This window comes from Barbus barbus (assembly GCF_936440315.1).
Source record: "Barbus barbus genome assembly, chromosome: 31".
Lineage (NCBI taxonomy): Eukaryota > Metazoa > Chordata > Actinopteri > Cypriniformes > Cyprinidae > Barbus > Barbus barbus.
In genome coordinates, this window is record NC_136759.1 from 22,028,396 (window position 1) to 22,043,531 (window position 15,136).

Here is a 15,136-nt window from a genome sequence, read left to right on the forward strand (position 1 = left end):
AGACAAGCAGATATCCTCAATGAGCAAAGCCACTAACTTTAGTTTCCTATCCAGAGCTCTTACTTAGAAAGTGACTCACATGCATAAAAGCCAAACAAGTGCAGAAAACGCTCTATAATTCTCTCTTGGCAGTCATTTTTTCCTTCTTCCCCCTCTCTCTATTCCTCCTTCCCTCACTCCCCGAGAAACAACAAAACTAGCTTCTGGTGTTTATGGGTCTCGCTAATGAATCCACTCCTAAGTGATCTTTGAAGTCTTACGTTTGTGTAACACGAGGTGTAGAGACCTCTGAAGGCTATGTGAGCTCCTGAGAGGGAGTTTGGAGGGTGTTTGTGCTGAGACTGATCCAGAATCAGATTTATGGAAGGCAGCTGTTGAGGGTTTGACAGACAGACGGATTGGAGCTGCGTAACACAAGCAGATTCAAGTCTGCAGAGGAGTGTGTCAGATCACACTAAAACAGCAAGGGTAAGTCACACTTTAACTCTTATTCTTTTAGTCAAGTTTGATTTGTGACTTGATTTTTAATATCAGTCTTGTTTCTCATGCCTATTAATGTTTATATGACCAGAAAATGTGGAATAACTGGAGACATAAATGAATGAAAACCTGATTATAATCACAGTATACACTGAATAAACAGTATTCGTTGTTGTTTGGTAAATTATATCATCTTTACTCATTAATATAATCCAAATAAAGTATTAAAATGCCAACATATCCAATAAAAACACAACTTTTACTTTTGCACCGAACTGTATTTTAAACCCTTTTTCATGTTGTTAAAATATTACCGTGAGCCACTGAAATGAAGAAATAGTCGCACTTCTGAGGCCGAACATATGAATTATCAGTCATATTTTTTGCACTCTGATCATTATTTCAAACACTTTGGCTGTTTTTCCTCTTTAAAATGTGAGACCTATTTTTAGAGGGCCGAGGCATTACGGCGCTCTGGAGTTATGCAGACGGCAAGATTAGACGGAGTGGGGAGAACTTCAGCTTGCTATGTTTGCCCACAGCTTCTCTCCACAAGCTCTTATCTGGGCTCCTCAGAGAACTGGTTTTCCCACATCCTAACTGTTTATCCTCCAGCAGACCTCCACAGAAACAGCAATATTACACCCACTCAGTCTTCCTGGGTCCTCTTGATATTTGATCAGGTCCAGCTTTGACACCACTAGGATCTCGGAATCTCTGTTAAAAACAAAGTCAGACCCCGGTGGCTTGGAAAGACAGTGTTCTGCTGTAATTTTTTCTCTTGGCAGCTTAGACAAGACTGGAAACAGAGAAAGAGCATCAGTAGGGAGGGTTAATGGAAAAAAAGTCCTGAGGTAGACCAAGAAAGAAAGCGAGAGGCTGTTTGTGAGCAACTTGTGGAGTCAAGATGTTTACTTCCTTGTACGACTTTAATGATCCTCTGCAGCCATTGATATCATATGAATGTTTAATTTCTGGCTGGTAATTATGTTTTGAAAGGGATTAGAAAGGAATGGGAATTGGATCATGCAACTCCAAACCCAAGGAATGTTTGAATGAGTTGCTGTGGAGACACAAAGTCTGTTCAGTTTTTCCTTCATTTGACAATGGCATGTTCACTCAGGATTTGATTAAAAGTGAATGTTGTACTACATACAGCACTCTCTTGACAAAAACCAGAGATCTCTGTTTTGACAGAAAACAGCAAATATAATGAAATTTATATTTTATCAAGAAAATGTGAGGCTGGTTACTAGGATGTTCTTAATCGGTTGAAGATGTTTTGAGTGGTGTTAAGCACATTGCTACACCACTGTTTGAAAGTTTCAGGTCAGTAAGATATTTTCCTTTTATACAGCAATGATGCATAAACTAATCCAAAGTGACAGTAAAAACATTTATATTGTTACAGATTATTTCTATTCAAATAAATGCTGTTCGTTTGAACTTGCTGTACACCAAAAACCCTGAAAAATCCTCAAACATTGTAAGCAGCACAACTGTTTTTAACAGATTTTTTTTTTTGCAGCAAATCAGCATATTACAGTGATTTCTGAAGGATCATGTGACTGGAGTAATGATGCTGAAAATTCGCATTACAGGAATAGATTACACTTTATATTTTGGAAAAAGATTGTTTAAAATTGTACCAATATTATACAGTATTACTGTTTTTATACATTTACATTTATATTTAGTCATTTAGCAGACACTTTTATCCAAAGCGACTTACAAATAAGGACAATGGAAGCAATCAAAATCAATAAAAGAGCAATGAAATGTAAGTGCATATCATTGTGCAAGTCTCAGTTAGCTTAATGCAGCACACGTAGCAAGTTTTTTTAAATTATATAATAAATAAAAAGAAAACAGATAGAATAGAAAAAGGATAGAGCAAGCTAGTGTTAGAGGCCTTTTTGCTTTTGTTAATTGTATAATAAATAAAAAGAAAACAAATAGATAGAATACAAAACAATTAGAAAAGCTAGTGTTATTTTTTATTTTACAAGCAGTAATGAATAGAGTGTAAGTCTAAAATGGACAAGTTTTTTTTTTTGAAAGAATAAAATTAGAATAGAGAGTGCTTAAAGTTAGAAGGTCAAATAAAGATGGAAGAGATGTGTTTTAGACGATTTTTGAAGATGGCTAAGGACTAAGTTGCTCAGATTGAGTTGGGCAGGTCATTCCACCAGTAGGGAACATTTAATTTTAAAGTCTGTGAAAGTGACTTTGTGCCTCTTTGGGATGGCACAATAAAGCGACGTTCACTTTCAGAACGGAAGCTTTTAGAGGGCACATAAGTCTGAAGTAATGACTTTAGGTAAAGGGGTGCAGAGCCAGTGGAGGGTTTGTAGGCAAACATTAATGCCTTGAAAGCTATTGGTAGCAAGTGCAAATTGATAAACAGAGGTGTGACGTGCATTCTTTTTGGCTCATTAAAAATTAATCTTGCTGCCGTGTTCTGGATTAATTGTAAAGCTTTGATAGAACTGGCTGGAATACCTTCCAAGAGAGCATTGCAATAGTCCAGCCTGGACAGAACAAGAGTTTGAACAAGGAGTTGTGAAGCATGTTCCAAAAGAAAGGGCCTGATCTTCTTGATGTTGAATAAAGCAAATCTGCAGGACTGGGCAGTTTTAGCAATGTGGTCCAAGAAAGTCAGCTGATCATCAATCATAACTCCAAGGTTTCTGGCTGTTTTTTCTCTGAGTTATGGTTGATGTACCTAACTGTATGGTGAAATTATGATGAAACGATGGGTTTGCTGGAACCACAAGCAGTTCTGTCTTGGCATGGTTGAGTTGAAGGTGATGGTCCTTCATCTAACAAGAAATGTCAGTTTGACAAGCTGAGATGCAGGCAGCTATTGTCGGATCATCAGGATGGAAGGAAAGGTAGAGTTGAGTGTCATCAGCATAGCAGTGGTATGAAAAGTCATGTTTCTGAATGAAAGAACCTAGTGATACCATGTAGACAGAGAAGAGAAGTGGTACAAGAACTGAGCCCTGAGGCACCCCAGTAGTTAGATGTTGCGACTTGGACACCTCACCTCTCCAAGATACTTTGAAGGACCTATCTGAGAGGTAAGACTCAAACCACTGAAGTGCGGTTCCTGAGATGCCCTTTGACAATAGGGTTGACAGAAGGATCTGGTGGTTAACCTTGTTAAAAGCAGCAGACAGATCCAGCAAGATAAGTATTGAAGATTTGGAATCCGCTCTTGCTAGTCTTAGGGCTTCAACAACTGAGAGCAAGGCAGTTGCTGTTGAGGAGGTTGTTCTGTATAAGAAAGGCAAAGACTTGGTTGAACACAGCTCGTTCAAGTGTTTTTGCAATGAAAGGAAGAAGGCCTGTAGTTCTCTAAAACGCTGAGGGAAAAACACCAGTGTGAAGGGATGTGTTAATGATGTGAGTGAGTGCAGGTACAACTGCAAGAGAAATAGCTCGAAGGAGATGAGATTGAATAGGATCAAACGGACAAGTAGTAGGATAATTAGAAAGGATGAGTTTGGAAAATCTGTACATAAATCTTCTGTTCCAGATTCTGTTCCATTATTATTATTGTTAAGTCTAATTTAGTTCCGGCTTTGCTACTGTTCGGACGCTCTTGCTTATTGCTCTCCGCTTTGCTCCCTATTTTTGCATTTTTCTCATATCTCTCCAAGATTTTAACTTCAGCAGATCAGCACAGTGCTCAGACAACACATTTTTTTGGGGGGGGAAACTTAAGACTTTCTCCCAGCAGTTTACATTCCAGAGACGGAAAAATACAGCTGTCTACATTCAAACAGACTAGAGAAAATGCCTCTCGTGGAATCTACTTGCTGCATGAACTGCCACAAACTTCTACAAAGGATTGCGGTTCTTGAAACAAAGTTACTTACTGGACTTCCAAAACAGGCGGAACACACAGCAGACGGTCAACACGGACCCCCTCAGCATACAGCTGGTGAGTCCTCTGAATCTCAAAAGTTTATACAAAGTGTAGAGGAAAAAGCCGAAACAGATCGACAGACAAATCGATGGCACAAACAGGGAGCAAGACCCAAAGGCAATCGAGACATCAGATTATCACGAGTATCTCGTATTGCTGCCGTAGCATCCTCTACCCCAGATACGGCTATGACAAGACTTGTAAACACTGGCATTCTACCACCCCCAATACATCTTGAGAACAGATTTGAAGCATTAATGAATGTGGGTGAGAAATCCGCAAATGTGACTAAACACGGATCGAATCAGCCAGCAGCTAACATCGCTACTAACAGGCGCTCAAGGTCGAGCAGACAGCGGCTTTCAGCTCAGAGCGCAGCCGAGCCCAGGACTCTGATAGTGGGCGACTCTATTATCAGAAACATCAGTTGCAGGACTACAACTACATACTGCCGTCCTCAAGCAAATGTCTCTGATGTGAACAAAGAACTTCGGAACATTTTGATGAAGCACAAGACTGCAAATCGAGTCATCATCCATGTGGGGAAGAATGATATTCGGAAGGAGCAGTCAGAACTCCTTAAGAAGGATTTCAGTGAACTCTTTGAAACGCTTCAAAGTCTTGAAGTTCAGTCGTTCATCAGTGGACCACTCCCAGCAAGGGGAACTAACATGTTCTCACGGTTGCTTGGGCTGAATACATGGCTACAAAGAACCTGCAGTATAAAAGGAGTCAACTTCATCGACAACTTCAATCTTTTCTGGGGCCACAGACAACTGTTTAAACTAGATGGCCTCCACCCAAACAGACTCGGTGCAAGAGTGCTTAAGGACAATATCTATTTCTCCCTCCGTCATCCTTCAGCGGTGTGTGCCAATCTACTCGGCCTGAATGGCACACACACACCTGGACAGTATATGAGTGACCACAGGACTTCATGTCAGCTTCTGAGTCAACATGTGGTTGACACATCCCACAAGGACACTGATAACACCACGCAGCCACAACAAGCACTGCTCATGGACATCCCAGCTGAGCCCTGCCCACAGAGCTCATCACATGCAGACTGTGACGTACTACAACAGCTCCAAGACTCAGCACCCAAGGACGACTTTCTGGAAAACAGCCAGGGAAGCCAGAACGACATCTCACAGCCAGCGGAAACACCAGAGCCAGAGCCCTGCTCACCAGATACACTATCACTCTCCCCAGAATCTCCACTTCTAAGCTTCTCACAGAAAATGGAGGAACTGGTGTATGCTGGGACCAAACTCTCCCACTCTTTCGCTTCAAGTCCCCAGATATCAACTAAAAAACGGCGGGCCCCACAACCACCAAAGACTGCAGGCCCAGCTCACCCTCCTCCTCCTGCGAGAGCTCTCCGGCCGCTGCCACAACGTCAGGGCCCAAACCCCTCTCCATCTGGTGTAGGTGAACCAAAAACAACTGATAACAGCTCTCAGTGATGTGTGTCGGGTCCCCGCTATATTAGCAGCAACATTCACAAATGTTTACAGAACAAGCGGGAACCCAGTGTGCCTGTAGCCTCCTCTATTTCTGTTTTATTAAGCAATAGAAAGTCTAAGGCCTTCTCAAGCCGTACGGCTGACCCATCTAACCTGCGGCCTATAATGCATCAATCTAAGATTGCTGTAGAGACAAAATGTAATTCCATCAAGTTAGCATTTTTAAACATTCGCTCACTTAAAAATAAATCATTTCTGATCAACGATTTAATAACCACAAACAACCTGGATTTTATGTTTTTAAATGAAACATGGTTAGAAGACAGCTGCAGTTCAACAGTCCTCACTGAAACAGCCCCTCCTAACTTTAATTTTATAAGTGTCTGCAGGACTGTTAGGAGAGGTGGAGGTGTAGCTGCTCTGTTTAAAGATGTTTATCAGTGCAAGCAAATGTCATTTGGTCAATATTCATCTTTTGAATACCTAGGTATTGTGCTGAAAGGTGCTCCACACACCCTGTTTATCATTATTTACAGGCCTCCAAAATATTCTCCAGCCTTTGTTGATGATTTCACTGAACTGTTATCAATGATTTCCTCAGAGTTTGACTGTTTTGCTATTGCAGGGGATTTTAATATTCACATAGATAATGCAGAAATCAAAACTACAAAAGAAATTATAACTGTTTTAAACACTTTTGACCTGAGTCAGCATGTGCACGGACCAACACACAATCGTGGACACACTCTAGATTTACTCATCAGTAGAGGTCTAAACATCTCATCCATTGTAATTAAGGATGTAGCACTATCTGATCACTTCTGTATTTTCTTTGATATATTGATCTCGGTCACCACTGAATCTAGATCTGTCTCTATCAGAAAGAGATGCATTAACGACAACACTAGTGCGCTATTTATGGAGGCAATATCATTAACACCAAGCATTTCTGCAGACTCTGTTGATCTTCTCCTGGAGTCTTTTAACTCAAAAATTAAGAATGTTATTGATGATATTGCCCCGATAAAGGTCAGCAAGAAGACGGGGAAACAGAAATCAATTTGGAGAAAATCAACAGCAGTTCAGAGCATGAAAAGACAATGCAGAAAAGCTGAGCGGATGTGGCGGAAGACGAAACTCGAAATCCACTATAGCATCTATAAAGACAGCCTTCATGCTTTCAATGTGGAACTAGCCACAGCTAGACAGACTTTCTTTTCAAACCTTATAAACAGTAACTTAAACAACACCCGCACTCTTTTTGCGACTGTTGAGAGACTGACAAACCCCCCAAGTCAGATTCCCAGTGAAATGCTCTCCGACAGCAAATGCAATGAGTTTGCTTCCTTCTTTTCTGAGAAGATCAATAATATCAGAAAGGAGATTGGCACATCCTCAAGTTATGCAGAGGTCACACAGATTCGACCGCAATTTCAAAAAGAAGTGACTATGTGTGTTTTTAAAGAAATTGATAACAAAATTTTGGAAGAAATAGTACAGCACCTTAAATCTTCAACCTGCTATCTTGACACACTTCCCACATCCTTTTTCAAAAATGTGCTTAACTGTTTAGAAGCTGATCTCTTAGAAGTGGTGAACGCCTCACTTCTCTCTGGGACTTTTCCAAACTCCCTTAAAACTGCAGTTGTTAAGCCCCTTCTGAAAAAGCGCAATCTTGATAACACCATGTTGAGCAACTATAGACCCATATCAAATCTTCCTTTCATAGGTAAGATAATTGAAAAGGTAGTTTTTAATCAGCTGAACAACTACTTAAAGTCAAATGGATACCTGGACAATTTTCAATCTGGTTTCCGAGCACATCACAGCACAGAGACAGCACTCGTTAAGATAATAAATGATATTCGCGTCAATTCTGATTCTGGCAAAATATCAGTGCTGGTACTACTAGATCTTAGTGCTGCGTTTGACACTGTAGATCATAACATACTTTTAGAGAGACTGGAAAACTGGGTCGGGCTTTCTGGGATGGCACTCAAATGGTTCAGATCATACTTAGAAGGGAGAGGTTATTATGTGAGTATAGGAGAACATAAGTCTAAGTGGACGGCCATGACATGTGGAGTCCCACAAGGCTCAATTCTTGCACCGCTCTTGTTTAATCTGTATATGCTCCCACTAAGTCAGATAATGAGGAAGAACCAAATTGCCTATCACAGCTATGCTGATGATACCCAGATTTACCTAGCCTTATCTCCAAATGACTACAGCCCCATTGACTCCCTCTGCCAATGCATTGATGAAATTAACAGTTGGATGTGCCAGAACTTCCTTCAGTTAAACAAGGAGAAAACTGAAGTCATTGCATTTGGAAATAAAGATGACGTTCTCAAGGTGAATGCATACCTTGACTCTAGGGGTCAAACAACTAAAAATCAAGTCAGAAATCTTGGGGTGATTCTGGAGACAGACCTTAGTTTCAGTAGTCATGTCAAAGCAATAACTAAATCAGCATACTATCATCTCAAAAATATTGCAAGAATTAGATGTTTTGTTTCCAGTCAAGACTTGGAGAAACTTGTTCATGCCTTTATCACCAGCAGGGTGGATTACTGTAATGGTCTCCTCACCGGCCTTCCCAAGAAGACCATTAGACAACTGCAGCTCATCCAGAACGCTGCTGCCAGGATTCTGACTAGAACCAGAAAATCTGAGCATATCACACCAGTCCTCAGGTCCTTACACTGGCTTCCAGTTACATTTAGGATTGATTTTAAAGTACTTTTACTCGTTTATAAGTCACTCAATGGCCTAGGACCTAAATATATTGCTGATATGCTCACTGAATATAAACCAAACAGACCACTCAGATCGTTAGGATCGAGTCAGTTAGAAATACCAAGGGTTCACACAAAACAAGGGGAGTCTGCTTTTAGCTATTATGCGGCCCGCAGTTGGAACCAGCTTCCAGAAGAGATCAGATGTGCTAAAACATTAGCCACATTTAAATCAAGACTCAAAACTCATCTGTTTAACTGTGCATTTGTTGAATGAGCACTGTGCTATATGTCCGAACTGACTGCAATACATTTTATGTATAATCATTTTCTTTAAATTTATTTTAAATCATTTTCTATATCATTTTAAAATTCTTTGTTTTTATTATTTTTATTTCCATGTTTTTATTGATTTTAAATGTCTTTCACTTTCTTTTATGTAAAGCACTTTGAATTACCACTGTGTATGAAATGTGCTATATAAATAAACTTGCCTTGCCTTGCCTTGCCTAATTTAAATGTTTCTGTTCTCATGTCAGATATGTATGTTTGTATGTATATATTCATGTATGTACCAAGAGCTTCTTAAAAAACAACAAATTCCTCGTGTGTTTGCGCACACTTGGTGAATAAAGCTGATTCTGATTCACTGCTTATTTAAAAACTCACCTTTACCAAATCAAAGTCATGTGGTACAAACAACGACAACAAAAAAATCAAGGTGTGTCAAGGTCAATGTATCAGATAATTTGATTAATGACAAAGCAAGGTTAGTTCAGGCTGTAAAATATCATGTGTACTTTTCATGAATTGTAGTTTTAATGTGCTGTTGACCACTATTTTTCATTACCAGATGGTGCGTGAGCAGTATTGCACCACCACAGATGAGTCTGGGGCTCTGGCTCCAGTCACCGAGTACATCTACATGATCGGTATCTACGGCTGGAGGAAACGCTGCCTCTATCTATTTCTTCTGCTTCTCCTGATCATTCTGGTGGTGAACGTTGCCCTCACGATCTGGATCCTGCGAGTCATGTGGTTCAATACGGTGAGAGAACTTAAAGAACTTCAGATCACATATGTAATCCATGTTTAATAGAAAAATTAATCCATATTTAGATTTTGCCCTTGGTTGAGCCTCTTTATCTGAGCTGGCCACTGCATGCTGTCACATGAAGTCACACTGATACTGAGAAAGCACTCTGTGTTGTTGGCTGTTGCAGGAAGGCATGGGATATCTGCAGGTCAATGAAGATGGCCTGAGACTGGAGGGAGAATCAGACTTTTTGTTCCCTGTCTATGCCCAGGAAATTGACTCCAGGGAGGTAAGAGGTATTTAAAGTATACACTTAATCACGGATAAATAGATTGATTTAGTTGCCCATTTTGTTCGTTCTCATCTTCATTACAGGATTCAGCTCTTCTGGTGCACTCCTCTGAAAATGTTACACTCAATGCTCGCAATGCCAATGGTGATGTAACAGGAAGTGTGTCCGTAGGTATGAGATATCCAAAACATTTATTGGTTGATTACATGATTTTGACATTGCAATGCATTATTAATTTTGATCCAAAACCTACAGAGCTTTGATTATAACAATAAGCAGTTTAATATATCAGTCATGTTCATGTTTTCTTTTGTTACAGTGGTTTTTGATTAATCCTCTCCTGTTCCCCATTCTGTTAATCATCATCCTCTGTATATTTAAACCCTGAGTTCTCTTCTGTTTCTTTTTCTCGTGTTGAATTTATGTTCATTATGTTGCGGTAGTGCTCTTTTTTTTTCTTAGTGTGTTTATTGCTCATTCCGCATCGCGTATCTTTCATTTTTGAATTACCACCGCAACGCCTGACAAACATCTTACTTTTTTGCCTATATCCACTCCATATTCTCACTACATCAAATTATAAAAGTGTGATACTGTTACGATGCTGTGCGGAACAAGGAGCGCACGACGAGGATATACAATAGTTTTTCCTTTAATCAGGATTCCAGGAGCAGATACAAACAGGGGAGTGCACACACATCAATGATAGCAACAATAACCGACAATCAGACATACTAACACAGGAACTTATAAAGGGACAGATAACGAGGATGGACAGGTGCACACAATGACTAATTAAACAGAACTAGGACACAGGGGAAAACAGAAAACCCGACATGGAACAGTCACAAAAAAACCCAACATGTAACATATCGCCCCCTCCCCGCAAGGCGTGGCCTCACGCCGTACCGTAACAACTGAGGAGGGCGGGTGGGGGTTCTGGAGGAGGATGTGGAACAGGAGGGTGACGGAGACAAGACATGGAGTCCAAACAATAAGTCCATGGGGGAGTGGAGGGTGGGAGGAGCCAAGGGGGAGCCAGGAACAGGAGGAGCCAGATGACGACCCAGGCCACAGTCATGATGGTGGTCCACGGGGGAGCCGACGGAGGGAGGAGCCATGGTGGAGGAGTGACCGCCGACTCCATGGGACCGACCCACGGCGGCGGAGCAGGTGGAGGTGGAGCCCGAGGTGGAGACGGAGAGCCGAAGAGCCAGGGTGACGCCGAAGATCCGGAGGTCCAAGGCGGAGCAGATGTCTTCGGCGACCTCGGCGCAGGCGGAGATCCGGATGGCCGCGGCGGAGCCGGAGCGACAGAGGACATAGGTGGAGCAGGAGGGAAGGAGGAGCCCAACGGAGCCGGAGGGACGAAGGGACGGGGCGCAGCCCAAGGAGAGTAGTCCTGAGGTGCAGGTAGGGGGACGACTGACCAATGCGGAGCCGGAAGGACGAGGGAGCCCGGTGGAGCTGGTGGGTAGACGGGATCCGGTGGAGCCGAGGGAGCTTGAAGGCATGGTGGAGCCGCAGGGTCGCCGGACTGAGGCGGAGTCTGGGTCTCGGAGGCTGAGGGCGGAGACGAGGGATCCTCCAGACTCAACGCCAACAGAGCTGGAGGTCGGCAGACCCGCGGCGAACCCACGCCACAGATGGTGAGCTGAGGGTGAGCAGAGGGGCTGACGAACTCAGGCGATGAGGGTGTTGGAGTAGGAACCAGATCAATGAGAGGCGGTGGGAGAGGGAGGTCGGGTGGGATAATTTCCCAGAAGTTCAATACAGGAGCTGGCTTAGGGATGATCGTGTCAGAGTGGAAGTCAATGAGGTTACCCAGGTCCAATTCATGCTCACCCTCAGCGGTGGCGCCGTGGGCGGGGCGTTCCATCGCCCCCGCGATCTCCACAACTTTCTCCACCGTCGGATGCACTGCCGGCTCTCGCACCTGGTCAGACGTTTGGGGCTCGGGCTCCGGGACGATCGGCAGCTCTGTCGCTCCTGATGGCGATGGCTCAACGACCGCGGCAGGCTCTGGCTCTCCGTCTGCGGTGGGCTCGGGCAGCTCCGCGCTGCGGGGTGGTAGTGGACTGGGCGCTGGGTCCCGAGTGGGGCTGGTGTCATTCTCTGCGAGGTCCACGGTGAGATGCGATTTGCAAGACACCAGCACCCACTCGATAAAGGCGGCGAGGCTCTCTCGAGGACCGTCCCCGGACAACTGCCCACGTGTGGTGTTGTTCAGTCCAGCTTCGTAGAACGAGCAGAGGCAGTAGTCCGGGAAGTGTGTTAAGTTGGCCAGGAATAAAAAATCCTCTGTGTGGTCCTCGAGAGAGCGATCCCCCTGTTCCAACAGGAGGACGAGAACACCGGGATCCATAATAAAAAATAAAAAACTTGGCAAAAACCGGGAAAATAAAACGGGGGAAAAACGCCGCAAACTTGCTGTTTTGGTCGGTTATTCTGTTACGATGCTGTGCGGAACAAGGAGCGCACGACGAGGATATACAATAGTTTTTCCTTTAATCAGGATTCCAGGAGCAGATACAAACAGGGGAGTGCACACACATCAATGATAGCAACAATAACCGACAATCAGACATACTAACACAGGAACTTATAAAGGGACAGATAACGAGGATGGACAGGTGCACACAATGACTAATTAAACAGAACTAGGACACAGGGGAAAACAGAAAACCCGACATGGAACAGTCACAAAAAAACCCAACATGTAACAGATACTGAGCAAGTACGATACTCAACAAAAAAAAAACATATTCCAATTCTCTCTTTTTTAATTTTTTTTAGATTTTGTCTAAATGTTCAATAAATGGCACAATACAGTGGCCCAGTAGTGCACAACACAACAAATCTCCACAACACAACGCATTGGACTAATTTTGTTGTTTTGTGCTGATTTTGCTGTGTTATGCTAATTTGTTGTGGCTTGCTTCTGTTGCATTGCGATTTGTTTCCGTTGTGTTGTGGCTTGTTTCTGTTGTGTTGCGACTCGTTTCTGTTGTGTTGCGTCTTGTTTCTGTTGTGTTGTGCTAATTACGTTGTGTTGCGTCTTGTTTCTGTTGTGTTACGACTTGTTTCTGTTGTGTTGTGCTAATTACGTTGTGTTGTGGCTTGTTTCTGTTGTGTTGCAACTTGTTTCCGTTTTGTTGCGATTTGTTTCTGTTGTGTTGCAACTTGTTTCCGTTTTGTTGTGACTTGTTTCCGTTTTGTTGCGATTTGTTTCTGTTGTATTGCGATTTGTTTCTGTTGTATTGCGTTTTGTTTCTGTTGTGTTATGCTAATTCTGTTGTGTTGCGACTCGTTTCTGTTGTGTTGTGGCTTGTTGCTGTTGTGTTGCGCCTTGTTTCCATTGTGTTGCGACTTATTTCTGTTGTGTTGTGCTAATTACGTTGTGTTGCGACTTGTTTCTGTTGTGTTGCGCCTTGTTTCTGTTGTGTTGCGACTTATTTCTGTTGTGTTGTGCTAATTACGTTGTGTTGCATCTTGTTTCTGTTGTGTTGTGCTAATTACGTTACGTGTTGCAACTTGTTTCTGTTGTGTTGCGACTTGTTTCTGTTGTGTTGTGGCTTGTTTCTGTTGTGCTAATTACGTTACGTGTTGCAACTTGTTTCTGTTGTGGTGCGACTTGTTTCTGTTGTGTTGTGCTAATTACGTTGTGTTGCGACTTGTTTCTGTTGTGTTGTGCTAATTACGCTGTGTTGCATCTTGTTTCTGTTGTGTTGCGCCTTGTTTCCATTGTGTTGCGACTTGTTTCTGTTGTGTTGTGCTAATTACGTTGTGTTGCATCTTGTTTCTGTTGTGTTGTGCTAATTACGTTACGTGTTGCAACTTGTTTCTGTTGTGTTGCGACTTGTTTCTGTTGTGTTGCGACTTGTTTCTGTTGTGTTGTGGCTTGTTTCTGTTGTGCTAATTACGTTACGTGTTGCAACTTGTTTCTGTTGTGTTGTGCTAATTACGTTGTGGTGTGGCTTGTTTCCGTTACAACTTGTTTTTGTTGTGTTATGCTAATTATGTTGTGACTTGTTTCTGTTATGTTGTGGCTTGTTTCTGTTGTGCTAATTACGTTACGTGTTGCAACTTGTTTCTGTTGTGTTGCGACTTGTTTCTGTTGTGTTGTGCTAATTACGTTGTGGTGTGACTTGTTTCCGTTACAACTTGTTTTTGTTGTGTTATGCTAATTACGTTGTGTTGCGTCTTGTTTCTGTTGTGTTATGCTAATTACGTTGTGTTGCGACTTGTTTCTGTTGTGTTGCGGCTTGTTTCTGTTGTGTTGTGGCTTGTTTCTGTTGTGTTGTGGCTTGTTTCTGTTGTGTTGTGGCTTGTTTCTGTTGTGTTGCGACTTATTTCTGTTTTGTTGCGACTTGTTTCTGTTGTGTTGTGCTAATTATGCTGTGTTGCGTCTTGTTTCTGTTGTGTTGTGCTAATTACGCTGTGTTGCGTCTTGTTTCTGTTGTGTTGTGCTAATTACGCTGTGTTGCGTCTTGTTTCTGTTGTGTTGTGCTAATTACGCTGTGTTGCGTCTTGTTTCTGTTGTGTTGTGGAGATTTCGTTGTGTTGTGCACTACTGGGCCACTGTAGTTCCATTATCAATATGTCAGGCTTTACAGGGTGAATCAAATCGGTCACACAGAAAATACATGAGCTAAGAGCCCAGCGGCAACATAAAACTGAACAACTGGATATGAAAGTGAAACTGGATATTTAATGATAATAAATATAGTCTGTTTTATCAATATTCTGTTTGAATATATATAATACATGTATTTTCTACCAATTTATTTCTATTCTCAATAGGTCCCAGTCAGGCCGAGGGTTTTGGCCAACACTTTAATATCAGTTCCAACCATGATGAAAATTTATTTTATGCAGATGCAAATGGAGCTGTTGTTGGAAAAGGAAAGCTCCGTGTAACAGGTGAGCCTGGAAATAGACCTGCATTTAAAAAAAGAAAAGGAAATGCGCTGTTGTATGATTAGTGCTGTTATAGTGAAGTACATTGTTTACGATGTTGCACTTTATTGTGTTACTTCAAATGTTAATTTAAAACGAATTAAGAAAAATATGACGAGAATAGTAAGTATATTCTAACATATGAAACAGCCCCATTAATTAACTGGTTAAACACTGAGATTTTGTAAACAACAGATCCAGCCATAACAACACATGCCTGGTATCCCATGA

At 42.1% G+C, this 15,136-nt stretch overlaps 1 protein-coding gene across 1 annotated transcript in view; it reads left to right on the plus strand.

Annotated features, from left to right (window-relative positions):
* The window catches only part of LOC306851516 (gamma-sarcoglycan-like), a 20,324-nt gene continuing 5,188 nt past the window's right edge, over positions 1-15,136 (plus strand). Inside the window, exons 1-5 of the mRNA XM_079387802.1 lie at positions 1-468; positions 9,472-9,666; positions 9,842-9,943; positions 10,030-10,117; positions 14,750-14,869. Coding sequence (XP_079243928.1) covers positions 9,472-9,666; positions 9,842-9,943; positions 10,030-10,117; positions 14,750-14,869 — 505 coding nt within the window. The 5' untranslated portion in view covers positions 1-468. The remainder of the gene's footprint in view (positions 469-9,471; positions 9,667-9,841; positions 9,944-10,029; positions 10,118-14,749; positions 14,870-15,136) is intronic.